The following is a 21,106-nucleotide window of genomic DNA, read 5'->3' as shown; positions in this document are numbered from 1 at the left end:
TAGGACCTGCAAGCTAAGAAATTTTGCCATTTCTAAGACGTTGAAAAGAAAAAAATATGACAAACTTTAATGTATTTCTCCATGTTGTGTTCGAACACAGCTATGCTAGCTCATTAACACCGCCTGTGGCTAGGCTGTGACCATGAAGTTAAATAGTTGGAAGATGCTTTTTGTGCCTCAAAGCCTTAAAATATTTACTTTCTGTCTCTTTCCAGAAAGCTGACTCCTGCATTGGAATAATTAAACCTTGTTTAGGAAATTGGGAAGAGCATTGGGTATTAGAAATGCAAAATGTGATATCAGGAAAGGTGTTGGATTAAGTTTTTGAGTACCATAAATAACACTGGTACTATTAAGTTTTAACTTTTCAATAGAACAAGAGCAAAATCTATTGGGCAAAGGGATGCTGAAATGACCAGTGTGTATTTCACGTGAGCGTCTTGTGTTTTCAGATGTTGTGGCCTACGTTGAGGTGTGGTCTTCCAGTGGGACAGAGAATTACTCAAAAACATTTACAAACCAACTCCTGGATATGGGGGCAAAGGTAAGAATTCATTTTACTGGTGTTCCGTATAACAGTCTTAGAAGTAAAGAGATGCACCTGCCTTTTTTTTCCCCTTGGTACTGGGGATTGAACTCGGAGGTGCTCAACCACTGAGCCACATCCCCAGCCCTTTTTTATATTTTATTTAGAAACAGGTTCTCACTGAGTTGCTTAGAGCCTCACTAAATTGCTGAGGCTGTCTTTGAACTCCTGATCCTCCTGCTCCAGCCTCCTAAGCTGCTGGGATTAAAGGAGTGCTCCACCACGCCTGGCATTTGCCTTTTCTTCTATCCGGCGTGATTACTTAGAACACGAAGGACCAGGTAGTGGGAAGTGGTGTGAGGAAGAACCAAAATAGGAAGCGCTGAGAGCTGGTCTGGTAGGCCTCAAGTGTAGAGGGACGGTAGTGAGGCCTGGTTCCTGCATTGGTGTTGGGTGCATGGTGCTGTTAAAGCAGGAAAAGGGGTAGGTTTCTGAGGGAAAGGTTGTGAATTTGGGCACATTGGAAATACCTTGTTCGATGCTTGGATGTAGAGATCTGAAACTTGAGGTGTTGAAGGCTAGAGACATGATAATGGGGGTCAGATGAGGCCAGGAGTGTGGGTATCGTCCTTCTTACGTCGTTAGGAGGAGCAGTGCTCAAGAGGCCTGCTGAGCAGTGAGGGGCAGGGAGAGGAATGTCAGAAAAATGAGGGAGTGGTGCTGAAGGCAAGTGGGGGAAGGAGTTTAAAGATGGAATCTGAGGCCCTTGTGATGGCACACCTGTAACCCAGTGACTCCTAGAGAGGCTGAGACGGAAGGATCACAAGTCCAAGACCCCATCTTAAAAATGGTGTGGGGATGTAGCTCAGCGGTGAAGGTGAAGTGCCCCTGCTTAAATCCCCAGTATATAAATAAATTAAGATGGAATTTGAAAATGCCACAGAGCCTCAAGACACATAGGATGGCACATATACTTTATCAAAAATTTTTCCTCCATGCTGGGGATCAAACCCAAGGCCTCTAGCACACTCAGCAAGCACCCTACCACTGAGCTATGTCCCCAGGCTGCATGGCAAGTGTATTTCAGGTTGAGAACTGGAAAGTTATTGTTGAACTCGGCAGTGCCAGTTTTCTGTGAAGTGGGCGAAGGGGATCTAGATTGGTCCAGGCTTTGACATTTGAGGAAACGGTGCAGTGAACATAGACTACTCTGCTGGCAAGTTTAGCTGTGAATTAAGTGTGGTTTTGGCATCTGAGAGGCTGGCTGGTAGACTGAGTTGAAGGGTGAATTAAAATGTAAGGATTAGGATGAGGCAAAGGGTGCCTGGGGCATAAAGAGACCCTTACCCCCACCAGAGTTTCTAAATTTCACACAGGGGAGGGGGCTGTTTGACCACCCTAGCCACTCCCTGGGGAATAAAGGATCAAAGGCTGAGATCAGACTTTCAGGAAGAGGAATTGGATTATAGACCCTCCCACCCCCATGATGAGGTTATGTTCTGCTATAAACCCACTGTAAATCGAAAATACGGAATGCCAGAAATTCGTTTAACACAGCACAGCACAGGGTCAACTTGGTGATCGTGGCCGGTGGGGAACCACTGCTGCATCCCGTTGTCCGGCGTCTCCAGAGTATTGTTTCAGTGCCAGCCAGGGCAAAGACCAAAACTCCGACCGAATGTGTTCCACTCTTGTGTATTTTTATTTAGGTGTAGTTGGACACAATACCTTCATTTTTATGTGGTGCTGAGGATCAAACCCAGGTCCTTGCACGTCCTAGGTGAGCGCTCTGCCCCTGAGCCACAACGCTAGCCCCAGTTTTGTGTATCTTAAAATTAAAAAAAAAAAAAGTGTAATCATGGTAAATCAGGGACCATCTCTATAAAAATCCAGCCTGCAGTGGAGAGAGATATCTTACTGGATATGGTAGTGTTAAGCAAAGAGACCCGGCTGAATGCAAACTTCACAAATAATGTCAGCCTTTTTCAGGAATAGGACTACAACTACGGGAATGAACCTACTTTCCCAGTGGAAAATGAGTCACCGAACAAAGGAAGGGACTGGGCTTATAGGTTGTGAGTGACTCGGTGAGCATGTCTGGGCACTCTGGAGTTTGAGTCCTTGGGCTGGGGTCAGTGGCCAGCACCTGGAGGATTTACCTTGGAAGAGATTAGTGTTTCCTGGAGAATCATTCTAGGTTTGATGAAACACTTTCTCCCTGCTTGCAGCCATTGTCTGAAAGGGATTTACCTTGAGAAAGACGTCAATGTGTGACTTTCCTTTTCATTCCCCTTTCCCAGGCCACACTGCCTTGGGGTTTTTCGTTTTCCATATCCAATAGGTGGAATGTGGGACTCAGGTTTCCAGATGCAGCCCTTGGCTTCTTGACACCAGGCCTGGGGATTTCATTAGACCCCCTTCTGTTCTGAGGCATGTGTTCCAATTTTCACCAACCTCACCTCCTTAAAAGGTGTTTAGAAGTGCTGCTAGTTTGCAAAACTTGATAAAGGCCTTGGGGGAAATGGCCCCAAATGCTTGAGAGGCTCTCTGGGGTCAGTCTTGTCCTGAAATCTCAGCCCAACCATTCCTGACTGCATTTTGAGCTCCCCCTGTGCGATATTAAAAAGACAGATGGGCAGGGTGTACAATGGACAGCACAGACCTGGCAAAGCAGCAGCCCTTTGTTTCCCGTGTTGAGCAGCTTGCTTATCCCAGGGAACACATTCCAAAACCCCAGGGGATGCCTGAATCCACTGATGATACCAAACCCTGCTTAGACTGTTTTTCCCATACATGCAAACCTACAATCATTTGTTTTATTAATTGAGCATAGTAAAAGGATTTGCAGCAATAATGAAGGAGAACCATCCTAACGGTGTCCTGCAGTAAGTTGTGAATGGCCTGTGTCCCTCTTGAAATGCCTCATGTACTGATCCCCCTCCACGATGTGAGAGGGCCTAGGAGATGAGAAGTGAGGCCAGAGACCTCGGCCTTGGGGTGCGATCTTAGGCTGCTTTTGACCTTTGGGCAGTGTCAGTGAGGACCCTGGAGCCTGGGCAATGCCAGTGGTAGCCCGAGGGCAGGTATTCCTTCAATAAAGTTGAATATACAAAACGGGGGTGATTCCACATCCAGAAAGGATACCTAAAAGGCTTATTTTCTGATGCTGTGGATGTTGGAATTGTACCATCTCCTTTGGTGTCTGGCTGATTATAAAATGGTAGCACATGTTTTTCCCTAGAAGGCTTTTTCATCATTTCCTCACTTCCAGTGTTATTTCTTACCGTGGAGGGAGGCTACTTTCCCTTTCCACCCCCTTTCTAAGCCCTTTGGAAGACTGTTCTTTATTCCAGACATCCTGAAACCTGCTGACTTCTTACATGTGCTTGCTGTGGCCCCGCTTCTACCCTGGTGCTGGGCCCCTGGGGGATTTCCCGTGATTCAGTATGCATGTCCTGAAGTTTAAGAAATTTTTCTTTGATTATTTCTTTTGTAATTTCTTTAGTCCCCTGGGTTGGCTTGGTCCCTGCCCCCCAGTCCAGTAACAAAGATATTTTTCATCTTATTTCTCCATTTTTTTAAATTGGTGCAGTCCAGTGGTGGGTCCTGCTCTACCCTGTGCTTCTGATGTTTCCTTTACTTCTTCCCCATCTCCTGTGTGCTCTATCGGGAATATTTCCTCAACCTCCTTGTCCCATATTTATGGACAATTTTTTTCTTATTTTAGAAGTTTCGAGTACCTCCAAGTCTGATTCTTTCAAGAGGAAATCTTCCAATCTTATTGGGAGTGCAGTGATTGGAAATATTAAGTGCCTTTAATATTAGATATGCGATTCCTGTGTCCTCTGAGTTTTTTGTCTCACTTGAAGGGGCGGTGGTTCTCGGGAACTTTAATGGTCTGATGGTTCCCTCTGTCCTGCCCCTAAGCCATGTGCCTCCTCTGGTCCACTTTTCCTCTCATCTGTCCTCGTGCAGCTTCGACTCTGCCTTTTTGGGGGGAGCAGAGGTAAGCGGGTGGCAGACACCCATTCTAACCAGCTGCGTTGGTAGCAGCAGTACACAGTTGTCAGTGTGCCAGAATGGAACACTGGGGTGTAGGGGCTTTGGACACTTTTATTGACACATATTGACTAACATATCCTTTTTGATCACTTGTGCATAAGAAATTGAGCAAATAGTAATGTACTTTTGGTTTTCTGTGTTTTGTCTACAGGTATCAAAAACTTTTAACAAACAAGTAACTCATGTTGTTTTCAAAGATGGGTACCAGAGCACTTGGGACAAAGCCCAGAAGACGGGGGCAAAGCTCGTATCCGTGCTCTGGGTGGAAAAGTAAGTACCGCTCTTCTGTTGACGTTTAGTAGTAAAAACCTACTGCTGATATTTTGCATGGGTCGGAAACTAGGTAGTTTCCCCCTCTACCTCTTATTGAACAATTTGACTTCTTCAAGCCCTCAGTTTCTGCAGCTGAAAATGGGTATGGTGTGAACCAGTTCTGTCTAGAGGGCAAGTGGTGTGAAGACCTGAGGGGCAGTGTGCTGGGTATCGGGGGCGGAGCATACTAGCCAACTCCTGCCGGGATGGCCACATGCCCTGGCCTGGGGAAGGCCCCATGTCCAAACTCCAGGGGTCTCCAGGCTTGTGTCCTGAGGCCTCTCCTTGACTTGTGTTGAACCTGCTTCTCCCCTTGTCTTGGGTCTTCCCTGTGTGTCTGTGTCCCAATCTCTTTTCGCCAGGAAGCTGGTCAGATTGGATTAGGGCCTAAATCGGTGACTTTGCTGTGGCTGGTTGTCTTTTTAAATATCTTGTCTCCAAATGTGATCACTGACTACATTCCCGGGGGTGAGGTTGGGGACACATTACAGCTATCGCAAGACTGGGAGGTGGAGGTGGAGGCTGAGTTCAGAGGGACGTGGGAGCAGAGTGTGCAAGGCCCCGTGATGTAAAGAGCAGGCTGGGGCAGTGGCCAGCAGATCACAGGGAGGCTTGGAGTCCAGGCTGGACCTGCTGGCCACAGTGTGGCACCGAGGATCAGGAGGTGTTTTTGAAGGTAAGGGCAAAGCACATCCCCTGAGGATTTGGTGTTTGTAGAGAAGAAGAAATCAGGATGACTGAGAATTTGAGGCCAGAGGAACCAGAAGATGGTGTTCCACATACTGACTTGGGAGGCTTCAGGAGGGCTTACTGGGGAATTGGGAGTTGTTTGGACACCAAGTTAGAGGCATTTACTCTACCTGCTGTGGAGACGTAAGGCAGGCCGATGTCTGGAACCTGGGGGGAGATGGGAATGTGGGAGTTCAGTTTGCAGATACCAAAGCCGGCAGCTGGAGGGGCTCCTTGGTGGACATAGAAGGGAAGGGAGAGGTTTGGGATGGAGTGCTCCTGGGTTTGGAGGCCAGGAACCAAAGCTCAGCAGCCAGGAGGAGGGTTCTGGAGGTCTGGTGACACTTTCAAAGCAGCAGTGGGCCGAGTAAAGGAGTTCTGAGGGGCCACCCCTGGAATCGGCAGCCGAGTCACAGGTCATCTTGGGGAGCAGATTTGATTGATTCGTGGGAGTAATAAAGATGGGAGTCCCTGAGATGGAAGTTGGGAGGAGAGGGTTGCAAGTGCAGCATGCTGGCCACTCAACGGGGCGAGGCGGGCAGCGTGGTGAGTCTCGTAGCATCCCTGTGTGTGGCCTGAGGGGGTCCAGTGCAGGGCTCGGTGATGCTGAGGCAGCGTCCACCAGTGCAGGTGGCCTGTGGGTTACCTCAGTGGGTGGGCAGGGTCAAGGACAGGTCGTTGGACCATCCTCCTAAGTACAGGAGGGAATGCAGATGTTCCGGGCAGTTCCTGTTAAGTGAGTAGATGTGGCAGTCAGGACTTGTGGAAATCTTTTATTTGGAGTTTTCTTTTTGGTACTAGGGATTGAACCCAAGACACTTTACCACTGAGCCACATCCCCAGTCCCTTTTCCATCGAGCTACATCCCCAGGCCGTCTGTTGTTTTGAGATAGGGTCTGGCTAGCTTGCTGAGGTCAGCCTCAAACCTGATCATCTAACTCGCCTCCCCAGTCTCCGGGATCACAGGGGTGTGCTTGTTTGTTTGCTTCCTTGGTGAGAGGAAGCAAGGCTCCCCTCTGAGCACGAGGGCAGGGCAAACAGTGTCAGGGGGCTCAGGAGAACACTTGAAATAGCTGTCTAGGAACAGGGGAGAGTGGTCAGAGAAGGTCTTCCGCCAGCTCTGTGCTCGGGGCTGGCTTGAGGATGTCTGTGAGGCCAGGGGAGCAGGACAGTGGTTTGCCCAGTGGCCCTCAAGCAGAAGGGAGCAGGGGTCTTGTGCTCATCAGGGTTGGGGCTTTGCCAGGCAGCCACGCCCGGGAGAGGGTAGGCTGTGAGGCCCCTGCAAGGCCGTGATCCAAGAGGTCATGGGGCCCCAGCTCAGGAGCACATGGTGGGGAGGCTGTGAGGTAACAGTGGATGCCCTTGGATAGGTTGAGGGGTGGTTGGCTCTGCAGAGACTGGGTTTGGAAGGAAAGGAGGGTGTGGCTGGAGAGCGTTAAGCTTGGAGGCTGGGCCGAGAATGGAACTGGGCGGCACCTGAGTCCACAGGGGACCCTTCTGTGTTGAGCCACTTATCCTGGAAGTAGTTCTGCCTTCAGCAGTGACCGGCAGAGAGGTACACCAGGTGCTCTGGAGACCCCAGAACATGACAGACCTCAAATAACTCCTTACCTAGGGGAATGCTAAGGGCACTGCAGGCAGGGCCTGGCGGCTGCAGACCTGGGAGCCCATCTTCCCTGTGGCATCGTCCTGGAAAACCTTTAGAAGGTCATGTCCTCCCAAGAGTCTTGAGGCTGCACCCTGCTGTTGTCCATCAGTGGACTTTACGTTTGGGAACACACACGCTTGGTGTCTCTGTGGTCTTAGCCTTCTGATACCAGGTGTCTGCGGTTTCTCCATGTCAAGCTATTCTCCAGCACCCTGAGCACCAGCTGGGTGTCCTAGACTTTGGTTCAGTTCTCTGGATCACACAGGTAGGGGTGTGGTCCCATGCGTTTGTCCTCACCTGAGATGCAAACTGCAAGTCTTGGCCTCTGCTCCTTCAGACCAGACACCACCCCGGCCCGGACTCTAAGTTTGCTGATTACTTAGAACAGCTCACAAAACTCGAGAAAATGCTTTCCTTTCCGTGATTGGCTTCTTCTAAAGGATACAAGATAAAGGACTCATGGGGCGAGGCCTGGGGTGTCGGCACAGGTGTGCCAGCCTCCTCTACCTCCAGCCCTGTTCAGCAACCCGAGCCTGTTAGACTCCCCTTTGAAGAGCTACAGAGCTTCATCTCCCATCCCCTCCCTGTCCCCTCACTTTTCTGGAAGTGTGCGGATGGGGCTGAAAGCTCCAGGCCTCTGGTGTTCACCAGGCTTCCCAGGACCAGCCATCCAGGGCCCCACCCCGAGTCAGTCTTGGCACAAGCGCAGGCCTTGTGAAAGTGGACCCACGTGAACAACAGAAGACCCCTCCTTTGGGAATTTTCAAGGGTTTTAGGAGCTCTGCTGCGGGAAATGAAGACCAACTGTATTTCAAATTATAGGACTCGTGTGTTTAGACCAGTTTTAAGGTCCCAGTAAGACTGATTGAAAGTAGGTGTTCCTCATGGCCCCCTCCAGAGCTGCTGGACCCTGACCTCACGCAGCCTTGCCCCACAGCCACCTGGGCCCTATTACTCAAGGCTTTCATTAATTTAGTGAGAATGTAGAAGAGTCTTGGGGCTTGATTGCTGCTTGTGATCTGCTTTAATTCTCTGTGGCTCTAATAGTGGATGTTTTATGTGATCAGTTTTGGGAGAAGCAGTTACAGGAAGCTAAACTACAACTAAGATGAGCATTGTTGGCTCACATTAGTATAATATGCCACCAGAGATGCTGCCCAGGAAAGGTCGGTTTGCTCCTGGTCTTGGAAGCTGAGTGCAGGATGGGGCTGGGGTGATTGCTTTTACCCTCTGGTCTGTGGTGCATGGGACAGGAGTGTTGAGGGCCACAGCCGAGTGGGGATGATGCGTGGCATTTTTGCCAGAAAGGAGTGGTTGAGAGGTGATGCCAGCAAGCCATTGAGATGATGATGGTTGGGCTGGGGATCTGGCTCAAGCGGTAGCGTGCTTGCCTGGCATGCGTGCGGCCCGGGTTTGATCCTCAGCACCACATACAAAGATGTGTGTCTGCCGAAAACTAAAAAAAAATTAAATAAATAAATAAATTAAAAAAAAAAAAGAGATGATGATGGTTATGTTAAGCTGTGTATTCAATTGTATATTAGACCCCTGCTGTCCCCCTAGGCCTGCTACTTTGGAGTTCTCGCCGGGATTCCTGGGGAGTTCCTGTTGTTTGGGGAAGTGCCGGAGGAGGGATTTCTGGTGTGTGTGTGTGTGTGTGTGTGTGTGTGTGTGTGTGTGTGTGTGTGGTGTGTCCCGGGAGAAGGCCGGGTGCGTGGCATTCGCGGGAGTGCAGAGAATAAAGGAGTTCCTGTTTTGAACCTACAAGGTTGTGTGGCGGCTCGGTTATTTTGTGCCCAGCCAGACTGCGGCACAGGAGCATATGGCAGGGCAAACTGCCCCATGGCCTAAAGCAAGAGGAGGAGCTGGAGTCCCACAGTCCAAAGGAGGCCCAGGACTTCTACCACCTCCCCCCACCTTGGGGACCAAGCCTGTAACCCCTTTGCCTTTAGATGACACCACAGCAGAATACTTTCCTCTGAAAATTTCTTTTTGAAATTTCCATTTGAAGATGTCTTGGGAAATACACTTTGAATGTGTGAGAATCCTGCCTCGTGATCCCAGCACCCTTTTGTGTAAAACGGGTGCTCTTCACTGGGTTGTCCTGAGATCAGGTAGTCAGAAGCTCCCTCAGTGATGGGGTGCCCCACCTGCCCTTGGTGGTCATGTTTGCTGCAGTCACCTGGCAGAGTTTGAGTCTTGCACTGATGTCCTATCTGCGTGGTACTGGGGGCTGAATCAGGTGTTCTACCACTGAGCTATATCCTCAGCACTTTAATTTTGGGACAGGGTCTCATTCAGCTGCTTTGAACTTGTGATACCCCCTCCTCCAGCTCCCAAGTAGCTGTGTGGCAGGTGTGGCTACCACACCATTGATGGTTTAAAGTCGCCAGTGGGAGGTGTCATCTAGCGCCCAGGCCTTCTGCTCCTTGGGGCGTCTCCCCATCTCTCCCTCCCTCTGGTGCAGCACCGTGGCTGATTCTTGTCCAGTCTTACCTATGATTCTTGGTTATTGTTCTCCACGTCCAGCACCACCTCCATGTGTGCCGTCCGCCACCCGCACATGCCTGCTTGCTTCTGTGTTGAGGGTGAGTATTCCTGACCCATTTATGCCTGTTTTTCATCGACTTATCAGTTTTACTCTCTGGGGCTCCTGTTGCTCAGCTCTGGTAGTGGCAGCTTTGAGCTGGTTTCTTGGCACTGTGGGTTTCCCCTTTGCACCACTTCTTTACTGCCGTCACCAGGTGAGATAAGTCTGTCTCGCACCTGCTTTACCCTAGCTGTGGAATCCGCCACCTGCTCAGGGGCCTGGCTCCTCTCTGGGGCAGCATCAGACTAAGATCTGGGCACTGGGGTGCTCAGTGCCCCCTGGGCATTGCTGTTCTTAACCTTCCGAGCCTGGAGAGGTAAGCATCTTATGCTTTTCTGCCCCTTTCCTATTTGGGATTATTTGAGCTGACTTTCAAAGCTATAGCTCTTGCCATTATTATTTTTTTAAAAAATAGTGATTCCTTTTGAGGATTACAACATATCCATTTCTAAGTCTGCCGAGAAGTCAACACACGTGTTGAGTATCCCAATTACAGAAGGGACCGGAAGGAAGTATCTGATTTTGGAAAATTTTTGTAGACTTTATTGATTGAATATCTATAATCCAAAAATCTAAAACTTGGAGTGTTACAAAATCCAGTCTTTCAATTTTTCTGTAGTTGTTGGACAGAATGCCTTTATTTTTATGTGGTGCTAAGGATTGAACCCAGTGCTTCTCACCTTCTAGGCAGGTGCTCTGCCACTGAGCTACAGCCCCAGCCCCCCAAACCCAAATCATTTTAAGCAAAATATTGATGCTTAAAGTTTCGGGTTTCAAGTTTTCTGATCATGGGTGCTCGTTAGCCACAGGAATTGGGTGATGCACATCTTGCCTTGTGTTAGGGTTCTCCTGTGGATTATACACGTATGCATTCTGAATTCTGAGATATTGTTGTAAATTTTGCTTTAAATAGTTGTCTGACTTTGAACATTGCTTGCTTATGTTTCTGTTGGTCTTCATTCCTGAAGATTTGTTTCCTCTGGTGTTTTTCCTTTCAATGAATAATTCTCCATCTCATAATTGTTCAGCCTTTGTTATTTTGAAATAAAGTTCACATCAGAGCCCACCCGTCCTTTCAGAGTTTCTTGTACCTTCCACAGGCAGTTCTGGTCCCTCCTGTACTGGGGAGAACCCTGAGCTGAGCTGCTAGGAGTCACACCTCGAGCCCCCCTCCCTGGGAACCTGGGACCCAGCTTGTGCCTCTGGATTTGCCTGTTCTGGTCGTGCCACACTCGGGCTTGTCGTGATGATTTTTTTTTTTTTTTTTTTTTTTTTTTACAGTGTGTTGTGAAGAGCCATTGGTGTGGCTAGTGAAGTTGCTGACACTAATGGCTTGGTAAAATCGCTCATCGACAGCTTCTGGCTGCTGTGAGCGTCGGTGCACAGGTTTTTCTGTGAGTGTGCATCCTCAGTTTCTTGGGTAGACGTGTATTCTCCTGGCTCTCATGGGATCCGCCCGTGTGCTTAATTGGTTTTTTGAGGAACCGCCCAACTGTTTTCCACAGTGGCTGCGCCAAGTGATGTATGGAGGTCGACTTCCCCGAGCCCTTGTCTTGATGCGGCCTTTATAGACGACTGTCTCCCTGTCAAAGCTGTTTCCTAATGACTGATGACGCTGAGCAGCTTTTAGTGGTAGTCTTGTTATTTTCTTTGGAGAAACATCTATTCAAATGCATGGTTCAAATTTTAAAATCGGGTTACTTACCAGGTTTTTTATGTAGTCTGGTTATAAGACGGTTATCACGTGTTATTTGTAAACATTTTTTCCCGTTTTATGGGTTTTCATTTTCTCAATAGTATTCCTTTGAAAGAAAAGGTCTTAACTTTGATTATATGTAGTTCATCTCTTCCTCCCCACCTCATTGTGCTTTAAATGTTGTGTCCAAGAAATCACTGCTTAATCCCAGGACACACGGATTTGCACAGGTGCGCCTACAGACTGGTCTGTCACGCTTAGGTCTGCGCCCACCTGAGTCGTGTTCGCGTGATGTGAGTGGACTTCGACCTTTGCTGTTCTGCATGCAATCACCTTTGTTGACCCAAAGCCGTTTTTTGAAGAGATGGTTCTTTTCCCTTTCAGTGGTCCTGGCACCCTTGTTGAGAACTGGTTGGCCATAAATGCATGAGCTCATTCCTGGAGCCACAGTTCCCTTTGAACTGTAAGCTTATCTTTGTGTCACTAACACATAGTCTTGATTTACTATAGTTCTGCAGTAAAATTTGAAATTGGGACAGAGTCCTCCAACTTCATTTTTCTTTTCAACATTGTTTACTGAGGGTACCTTGCATTTCCATGTGAATTTTAGGATTGGTGTTTCTGGAGCAGAGGATAAAAATGGGGTGGTGGAGAGCAGCTGGGAGTGATAGATTGTGTTGAGTCTGGATTAATCAGGAGCACGTTGCTGAATTAATATTTAATCTTTAAATCCATGAATGTTTTTCTGTGTATGCGCTAGGTGTTGAACCTAGGGGTGCTTAACTACTGAGTGACGCCCCAGCCCTTTTCATATTTCATTTTGAAATGGGTCTTGCTCAGTTGCTTAAGGCCTCGCTGAGTTGCTGAGGCTGGCTTTGAACTCGTGATTCTCCTTCCTCGGCCTCCTGAGCCACTGGGATTATAGGCGTGTGCCACTGTGCCTGACAAGATGTATTTTTTGCTTTGTGTTTTTTGTAGTTCTCAGTGTACAAACTGTATACTCCATTGATTAAGTTTATTCCAAAATATTTTTTTGTCACTTTCATGTGAATAGTTGTCATCTTAACGTCATTGTTGAATTTTTGGTGGTTGGAGTATTTGGAACTAAACCCCATCTTTGTATCTTACATTCGTCAACTTTGCTAGACTTGTTCTAGGTATTCGTGGATTCCTCAGAACTTCTGTATACAGTGTTGGGGGTCGTCTGCAAGTAGAGGTCATCTTCTTTGCATCCTGGCTGCCTTGTGTTTCTCTTCCTTGTCTAATTTCCCTCACTAGAGCTTCTAGCATGTTGAACAGGTGTGACCTCGGGAGAGAAGGCTTCGGTGTTTGAGTGTGACGATAGTCGGAGGCTTTTTGTAGATGTTTTTAATTTTTTAGTTGTAGTGGACACAATACCTTTATTTTCATGTGCTGAGGATGGAACACGGGGCCTCATGTGTGCCCGGCAAGCGCTCTGCCACCGAGCCACAACCGCTGCCCTGTGGGTGCTTTTCCCGGTTGAGGAGCTCCCCGCATTCCTGGCTTTTTGTTTTTTTTCCTAATTAAGTGGTGTGTTAAGTGCTTCCTGGGCATCTGGAGGATGCGTGCACTTTCCCTGCGTTCTGTTACAGTAGGCGCATGTGGCCCTGTGGGGGAAGCCACCTTGCGTTCCCAGGGTGAGGCTTTCTTGGCCGTTTTGCATGCTGTTTCTTCAGTTGCTAGCTTAGATTGCTTCTTAGTTGATGTTCTGGGTATTTGTGGAGTACAGTGTGGCCATCTGATATGTATGATAAAGACCAAGTTGGTGTAATTCTCTGGGAGCCTTTGAATTCCTCTCTCCTGGCTCTCTTGAGACGGTCCTGGCTATAATTGTGATAAATTACAGTCAACCCAGTGTGCTGTAAGTACCCATGTTTTTGTTTGTTTGTTTTGGGAGGGGGGCACTACTGGGGATTGAATTCATCTCCGGCCCTATTTTGTGTTTTATTTGTAGACGGAGTCTCACTGTCAGCACCTCACTTTTGCTGAGGCTGGTTTTGAACTCGATCCTCCTGCCTCGGCCTCCTAAACTGCTGGGATTACAGGCGTGTGCCACTGTGCCTGCCCATGTTTTTGTTTTAAAGTTCACTCACTGAAAGTTGAAATGCAGACTGTGATCTTAAGCCCGGGGATGTTGGACTTGGACTTTGTCCTCTAAGGTGTGAGGTTCTTCTCCGGTCCTTTATTCCCTGAAACCTTACCTGGCACCTGGTGGTCCTGGCTGTGCAGGCTTCTCCCCTGGTCTCTTCAGCTGAGTGACGGCAGGTTCTTCTGGTGCCTTGAGCTGCCCAGCGCCTTCGTTCCCCCAGAGACTGCCCTCCTTCCATGGGGAGGAGGGAGTGGGGACCACAGATGCTCCCTTTAGGGTTGCCTCTCCCCCTCTTCCAGAGCTCTTCACAGTGCGGACTGTACTTGGGCGTTGGTTTGGGAAGAGGCAGAAGTGGGACGTAGAGTGCTCTCTGTGACGTGTCTGGTACCAGTGTAACTCTCTTTTCCGTTGCTGGTTATCTGATCTCTTCACCGGGAACTCGAGGTTTTTTCCTCCCCTCCTGTGGTCTGACAGGCTTACTGTAATGTGTTCTGAACTGATCTTTTCAGTCTGGTAGGCCCTAGATTGAACCCAGAGACGCTTTACCACAGAGCATATCCCCAGCCCTTTTTTAAAAATCGTGCTTCACTCTTTAGTTACATATGACGGTAGAATGTGTTTGACAAGTTACACACACACAGAATATAACCTATTCTAATTAGGATTCTATCGGGGCTGTACGTGATGCGGAGTTACAGAAATGTTTTGTGATAGATCTGCAGACTCTGCCTGCCTGTCGGGAACATAACTCTTCACTTGTCTGGTCTCGGCCTGTCACACTACCTTTGTGCAGACATAGGAGTCCTTCCCTGGTTCTGGTTTGAGTTCAAAGGGTTTTATATTCATGCTTGATAGATGCTGCCTGTTGCTCCTGGAAAACGTGCTCATCTCCCCTGTTTCAAGCAGGTCAAAGGACACCTGTTTTAGCACCTTTCTTTCCCAGTGTGTAGGCGAGGAGTGGTATTTGCATTTGCATTTCCCTGACTGTCCTAAGCTTACTTGAGCTCTCCACGGAACACGGGTAAGAGCTGTAATGACCTCGCATCTGTCACACATCAGCCTATTCACTGTCCCATGACCCCCCGTTTCTCCTGTGGTGTGTACATTTTGTGTGAGGTCGCTAGGTGTCACTAGAATCCCATTTTGCTGTCTAACAGCCACTGGGAGGATTCTGACATTTCCTTTGGACAGCAGAAACGTCTATATTGAAAACAGAAGAAATCAAGGTCAGCTGGGCTGTCGCCTCCAAGTTGTGAAGGAAAGCTGATCATGAAGTTACATTTCTAAACTAATCACTGACAGAGGGAGGGTCCTTGCCCATCACCCCTGGGGTGGCTGTTTCCCAGGCTGGGGACGGGTCCTGCATGGCCACGGGCAGTGTCCATGGGAAACCCTGTGGACGCCTCCTACCTTGGACCCCTGAGCCTGTCCCTTACTCTCGGGCTTCCTGAGGCTGGCGCTGTGGAGGACTGCCAGTTCGCTGTGGGCAGTGTTCCCTGGGAAGCCCCACAGCTCCTGTTCTCACTGCCCTCAGGTGGTATGCGATCTCCGGGTGGTGTGCTGGTGGGGCACTTCCTCATGGCCAAGGGCTCCCTGTGCAGTGGACTTGGCGTGGGCAAAAGTCCTTCCAGTGGGTAAATAACCGGTCCTCCTTGCCCTCACCAGGACTGTGACCTGTGTTGGATCTTGGGAGACTCCCAGGTCACTTGGGATTTCCCTCGGGGGATGGTGGTGTCTCATTCTAAGGAGGCCACCTAGATGAGTGTGGAGGACACTTCTGAGAAAGCTCCTCCCCCATCCTGCTATAGGCTAGGAAGGTGGGAGACGGAGCAGTCGCCAGGACAGACAGTCATCAGGCTGCCTCTGACCAAGCCCATAAAATCCCGAATCCACAGGTTTTGGACTTGGGCCTGGCAAGGGGGATGCGCCAGCTGCAGTCGCTGAGCGCGCCTTGCCCGCTTGTCTTATCAGCTGCTCTGGGGATCCTGGGACTCTTGTCCTGACTCCGGGCCTTAGCACCATGGCCCCGCCTGCCACCCACGCCCTGGGCCAGGCTGTCCTGCCTGAGGGGAGGTGCTCCTCGTTCAGCTCCAGTCCCTGATGGACACTCGTCCATCCCAGTCGAATCCTGACCTTCGGTCCTGTGTACTGCCCTCGTTCTGCGGCTCTGGTTCTCTGGGCTGTGCTCTGCACAGGTGCCCCTCTGGTGTGGCCCTGTCTGGTGCCTCTGCCCCACGCCAGAGTTGACGCTCCTTCTGTCCCTGTGCCCTGGGTCTGCATGCTGGAGGGGAGCGGGCCCCAGGTGCTGTGTACTTGGACATGGAGGGCTCGTTGGAGGTGGACGGACAGGCTGGCCATCTGAGTCAGTTCACTTGTTCTTCCTGCTGCAAGCTGCCAAGCCCACTGTGTGCTGAGAAGTTGTCAAAAGAACAAATGGTTTTTAAACCTGCCAGTTAGATTCCCCAGGACCCAACATTTTTCATGTCCAAATGCTGAAGAACTGCCGTCGGTCAGTACGGGTGATGGCCAGCTGTGGCTCTCCAGGTCTGGGTGTGTGTGTGCTGGGTCACACCTCGGGCACTTCTCCACAGTGCTCGCTCACCCCATGAAGGTCAGGGTCTGCCCATGATGGCTCTGAAGCCCCGTGAGTGGGACAGGGTTCCTGGGGAAGCGACAGGATGGGTGGGGCTCGGGCTGAGGTCTGAAGGCTGCCTCGGCTGGAGGGGCTTCTACGCTCGGGGTAAGTCTTGTGAGTGGCTTTGGAGGGTGCTGAGCACTTCTGCCCTAAGTGGGGGAAACGCCACTTCACATGGGCTGGCTTTGTCCCTGGAGGGTGGTGCAGCATGTGGCAGCCATTGGGAAGCTGAAAGGCTGGCTTCTCCTCCTGCTCTAGTGTGTCCAGTTCCAGCACTGGCCAGAGTTCATCACTCATGGCCACGGCGTTTGTGTAGCTCAAGGCAAGCTTATTGGGATCTGTGACATACTGAAGGTGTCACCAGACCAGGAACCTGCGTTGTCCCCTTTACTGAGGAGGTTTTTACATCCTGGGCGTACATTCCGATAAGATCCAGGATGGAGTCGAGCCGTCTGCTCCCAGCAGTACAGAAGCCCCTGCTGCAGACCCAGGAGGGCTGCTGGCAGGAGGCCGTGGGAAGACAGTGTGGCCAGGCGAGTGAGTGTGGAGGGGAACTGGGGCCTTCCAGAACTGCTCACGTGTTTTCAAGAAAAGTCGGTGAGCAGGAACCTTGCTGCCTTCACCCTCTTCTGTCTGCCCGCCCTTCGGAAAGTCTGCATCTCCGCAGTGTTTGCACCCCTAGTGTGAAGGTGAACGAGCCCTCGTGCTTGGTCCCTTATGGAGGAAGTCTGTGGGCCTCATTGTGCTGGCTTCCTGTGCGCGTCAGGAACGGGGGCTGCTGAGCAGCAGATGGCCTAGGGGCAGCTCTGGTGTCCTGCTCTAGTTACCTGCTGCGGTGTCGCCTTCCAGTGCCCTTCCCTCGCGTGCCCTTGTTAAAGTTCTTTCCTTTTTCACAGGCTGAGTCCTAGTGCTGTCTCCCGGTCAGCTTTCCAGGAGGTAGCACAGTGTTGTGGAGGTGCCCACTATGCTGGGGCCCCACGGGGATGCGGGGTGGGGCCGCCCAGGCAGGCGAGCTCCTGGAGCCCGACCACAGCGGGGGCCCTGTGCCCACACCCAGTTCAGGTTCACCTGTGCTTTCCCTGTGCTCACAGAACACTCTCCTCCCAGCTCCCCAGGGGCCCTGCTTGGGCTCACCCTTGAACCACAGGGACATGTGTGCTTGCAGCTGGAATCGTCAAAGATGAAGGTCACCGTCCCTGTAGGGGATGCGTAGGTTGCTGAGCTGACCGGGCTCAGAGGACGGCGATGACAGTGGGCGATGCGGCGGTGAGGTTGGACCAGGAGAGTCGAGGCAGCCTGAGGGCCAGGCAGGTGTGCCACGGGAAGCCTGGGGGCAGGAGCTCCGCAGAGCAGGGCTCCCCAGAGGGAGGGGTGCCCCTTTGTCTCCATGGGCTCTGGAGCTGTGATGCTAGAGGACGAGGGTCAGAAAGTTGACTTCTAGAGCTTTCTTGTGATACTTTTCTTTCTGACCACTAGGTGGGGGGCTAATGTTATCTTATTTTCCTGAAGAAAATGGGAATGGAAGCTTTTTGTCTGACTAGATGTCCCTCAAGTGCCTGTCGGATGTGGCTTTCCCTGTAGCAGCTGCAGACGTCACTGTGAAAGCTCACGGGCAGGCTGTTCGCATACAGGGTGAAGGGACCCGCCTTGAGACCTGTTTGCTTCCTTGGGGGGACAGTAGTTCAGCCTAGGCAGATGGGATCTGGGGACTGTGTCCTCCATGTCTTCAGATCCCGACCAGCTGCTGGGAAGCTGGACCTCCAGGGGGCAGACCACGTCGTTGCCTGTTATTCCAGCCTTTCCTGGAGCTGCCAGCTGGGAACCCACTTGCACATGATGCTCTGGGCGGAGCCTCCTGTCCTGAGGTGGAGGCCCCTGCCTGCCGGCCTGAGCAGTGCTCCAGCCAGCCAAGCTGCACCCGGGTGCTCACGGTAGGGCGTGGTGCTGGGACAGCTGCCCCCGTCTGTCCATCCTCGCCTCTGTCCAGCTGTGTGCACTGCCCCTCCTCCTCTTACACGTTGTTACTGGCCTTAGTGGTAAATAAGTGATATTTTGCAGAAGTGAGAAGCCAGTAAAACTGTTCAAGGTTGAAATTCATAACTTAAGGGTATTTGAGAAAGGGGCCATCTAAGAAGGCGGCCATCCCTGTTCTCTTCCACCCCTCCTCCTGGTTTCTCATCTCTGTTCTTGGGGCCAGGATTCTGCTCACCATGCAGTTAATAGGCTTTCTACAGGCTTGTGTGGTTTATCAAAATTGGCTTTATAAAAACAATTTACAGGGCTGGGGTTGTGGGTTGGTATTAGAGTGCTTGCCTCGCATGTGTGAGGCGCTGGGTGCGACCCCCAACACCACATTTAAAAAAAAAAAAAAAAATTCGTGTACAACTAAAATAAAAACACAATTTATATAAAGATGCTCATTCTAACAGTACCGATTGCTGAATCCTGAAAAATGCATCAAGTCACCACCACCAAACCCAGAGCCGTGTGGTCACCCAGAACCTTCCCACAGGCCTGCACCGGCAGCCTGCCTCCTGCCCAGGTCCCTGCATGACAGGGAGGGGACGGGTGGCGCCTGCATGCCGTCTTGGCCTGGCTCCTCTGTTCCTGAGGTCTGCGGTGTCTTTTGGGTGCAGGTTGGGGGGGGGGTGGTTCCTTTTTACAGCCGAGTAGCATTCTGTTGCTGTGCCGCAGTGTGCTTATCCGCTCCCCAGCCGAGGGGTTTGGAGAGGTTTGTGTTGTGGTTATTTGGATGGAGTTGCTATGGATACATGTTTTCTTTCCTCTTGGGTTGTTTCCCAGCTTGGTGCCGAGGTGGTTGTAATCCCACCAGCAGTGCATGAGCATTCAGTTTTCTCCCCATCTTCAACAGCATTTTTCCATCTTTTGGTATTTATCATCTTCTGAATTTTAGCCATTTGAGTGGATATGCGGTAGTGTCTCGTGTTCTTGGTGTGTTAAGATTTAATTGCCTACAGTTCTCTTAAAATATTTCACTGGTTTTAAACATTCACATAGTTGTGTGGCCATCACCACAATTTTAAAACATTTTCATTGCCTGGAAACAAAACCTTCTACCCTCTAGCCATCACCCGACCCCAAGGCATCTACTGACTTGCTCCATCTCTGGATTTTCCTGTCTGAACATTTCGCATAAATGGGACCATGTATGTGCTGCTTTGTGGCAAGGTCCAGGTGTCGGGTGAGCAGCTTCATTCCGTGTCCTGATGGAGTGTGTGTGGAACATAATACTGACCGGGAGAACCCCCTCCCCAGGTGCATGGTGGAGAACAGCCGTCCTTCCAGACCCCTGCTTGGCTCCTAGGCATGCTGTTTCCACAGGGGTTGCTTTTGCCCCCACCGTTCCAAGCACAGGCCATGCTGCTGTCTCAATTTTAGTTTGGATGTTCCCTACCTAATTCTTACCACTCTGACGGGGAGAGGTTTGTAGCTAGCTCCCTTCCAGGGCACCCTGCTCCCTTGTACATGCACCCGCTGTCTGCATAGTTGCAGTCTTCCTGTTTTTATTCCAATCGACATAAGTTTTCATCAGATCAGTTGTCTGCATTTGTATTAAGACTGTAAAACTGTAGCTGGCTCTGAGTCTACCAGGGCACGTTTCTCCTCAAGTCGCGCTTTCTTCTCCCGGAGCTTGGCCTGGATCCTTGCATCCAGAGCCAGTCGGCTGGCCATCTTGGGCATTGCTGCAGCCTTGCAGGGTCCAGCAGCTCTCAGCTCCTGCATGCCTCCCTGAGGTCCAGCAGCCCTTTGCTCCTCCACCCGAGTCCGCAGGCTCTGGCTCCTTCACACCTCCCTGAGGTCCAGCAGCTCTCTGCTCTTGGCTCCTGCACCCGAGTCCCCAGGCTCCCGTGCGCCCCTGCCTGAGGTCCAGCAGCCCTCTGCTCTCTACTCCTGCACTTGAACCCCTGGGCTCAGGTCTCCTGCTGCCAGGCCTGGCTTTCCTTTCTCTCTGCGTTTTAAGTTCCTCAGACAGCTCTTATCTACTCTTCACTTTTGTTGGGTTTTCTGTTTTCCTGGCATTTTATTGGCACTTTTGGGGGTAAGAGAAAATCGTGTTTATCTGACCAGACTTAACCAAAGGTCAAGGACTTTGTTTCAATACCTGAAGTTTGCTCAGTTCGTCCCCTGTCCCCACCCCCACTGCCCCTGCTGAGCCTCGGTGCCACCTCCCTCAGTTACAATGGTATCCCCGACTGGTCTCTCCTGGGTCATCATCCTGGACCCAGCCCTCTGCCTGTGAGCACACGCCTGTGACCCTCCCTGGCACCCTTCCTAAGCCGGGGCCCAGGCTCTTGCGCTTGGCCTGCAGCCCTGAGGTGCCCGGTTCTCTGCCGTCTGACTGCTCATCCCCTCTTTCCAGTGGTGTTTCCCAAGAGTGCCACCTGCTCACACGGGTGCTTCTGCCAGAGCTGTGCTTCTGGGTGGGATCCTTGTCCTGAGTCTTCCTCCACAGCACTGGGCCTGGGACCTGCTCCGGTTGCAGCTTGATCTGGCCTGCGGCGTCCAGTGTGCTCTGCCTGGTTGTGCTCCTCTCCTACAGTTGCTGCTCTTCCACGCTTTTGCAGATTCCTCCTGCGTCCCGCTTCCTTCAAGATAGTTGTACTCTCGTGTCTGCGGGCAGTTTGTTGGTGCCGAGGTCCTGAAACCCTGTGTGCACCCATAGGGTCTGGGAAGTTGAAGAGAGGCGATGCCAGTTGTGGAACAGTTTTGCTGTTGCATGTGCTCAAAAGGGTGTCGGGAACAACAGGGGTGTTCTGAGCTCCAGACTCGCCGCCCT

General features: G+C 50.8%; 1 protein-coding gene across 4 annotated transcripts in view; it reads left to right on the top strand.

The window, feature by feature from the left end:
- Positions 1-410: 410 nt before the first annotated feature.
- The window catches only part of Mcph1 (microcephalin 1), a 195,610-nt gene continuing 174,914 nt past the window's right edge, over positions 411-21,106 (top strand). For all 4 annotated transcript variants that reach the window (XM_048792824.1, XM_015504640.2, XM_048792823.1 and 1 more), the window contains exons 1-2: positions 411-544; positions 4,740-4,858. In XM_048792824.1, the coding sequence (XP_048648781.1) occupies positions 533-544; positions 4,740-4,858 (131 nt within the window). In that variant the 5' untranslated portion in view covers positions 411-532. The remainder of the gene's footprint in view (positions 545-4,739; positions 4,859-21,106) is intronic.

This window comes from Marmota marmota, unplaced genomic scaffold (genome assembly GCF_001458135.2).
Source record: "Marmota marmota marmota unplaced genomic scaffold, marMar, whole genome shotgun sequence".
Classification (NCBI taxonomy): Eukaryota; Metazoa; Chordata; class Mammalia; order Rodentia; family Sciuridae; genus Marmota; species Marmota marmota.
This window is presented reverse-complemented; position numbering and strand designations above follow the sequence as displayed.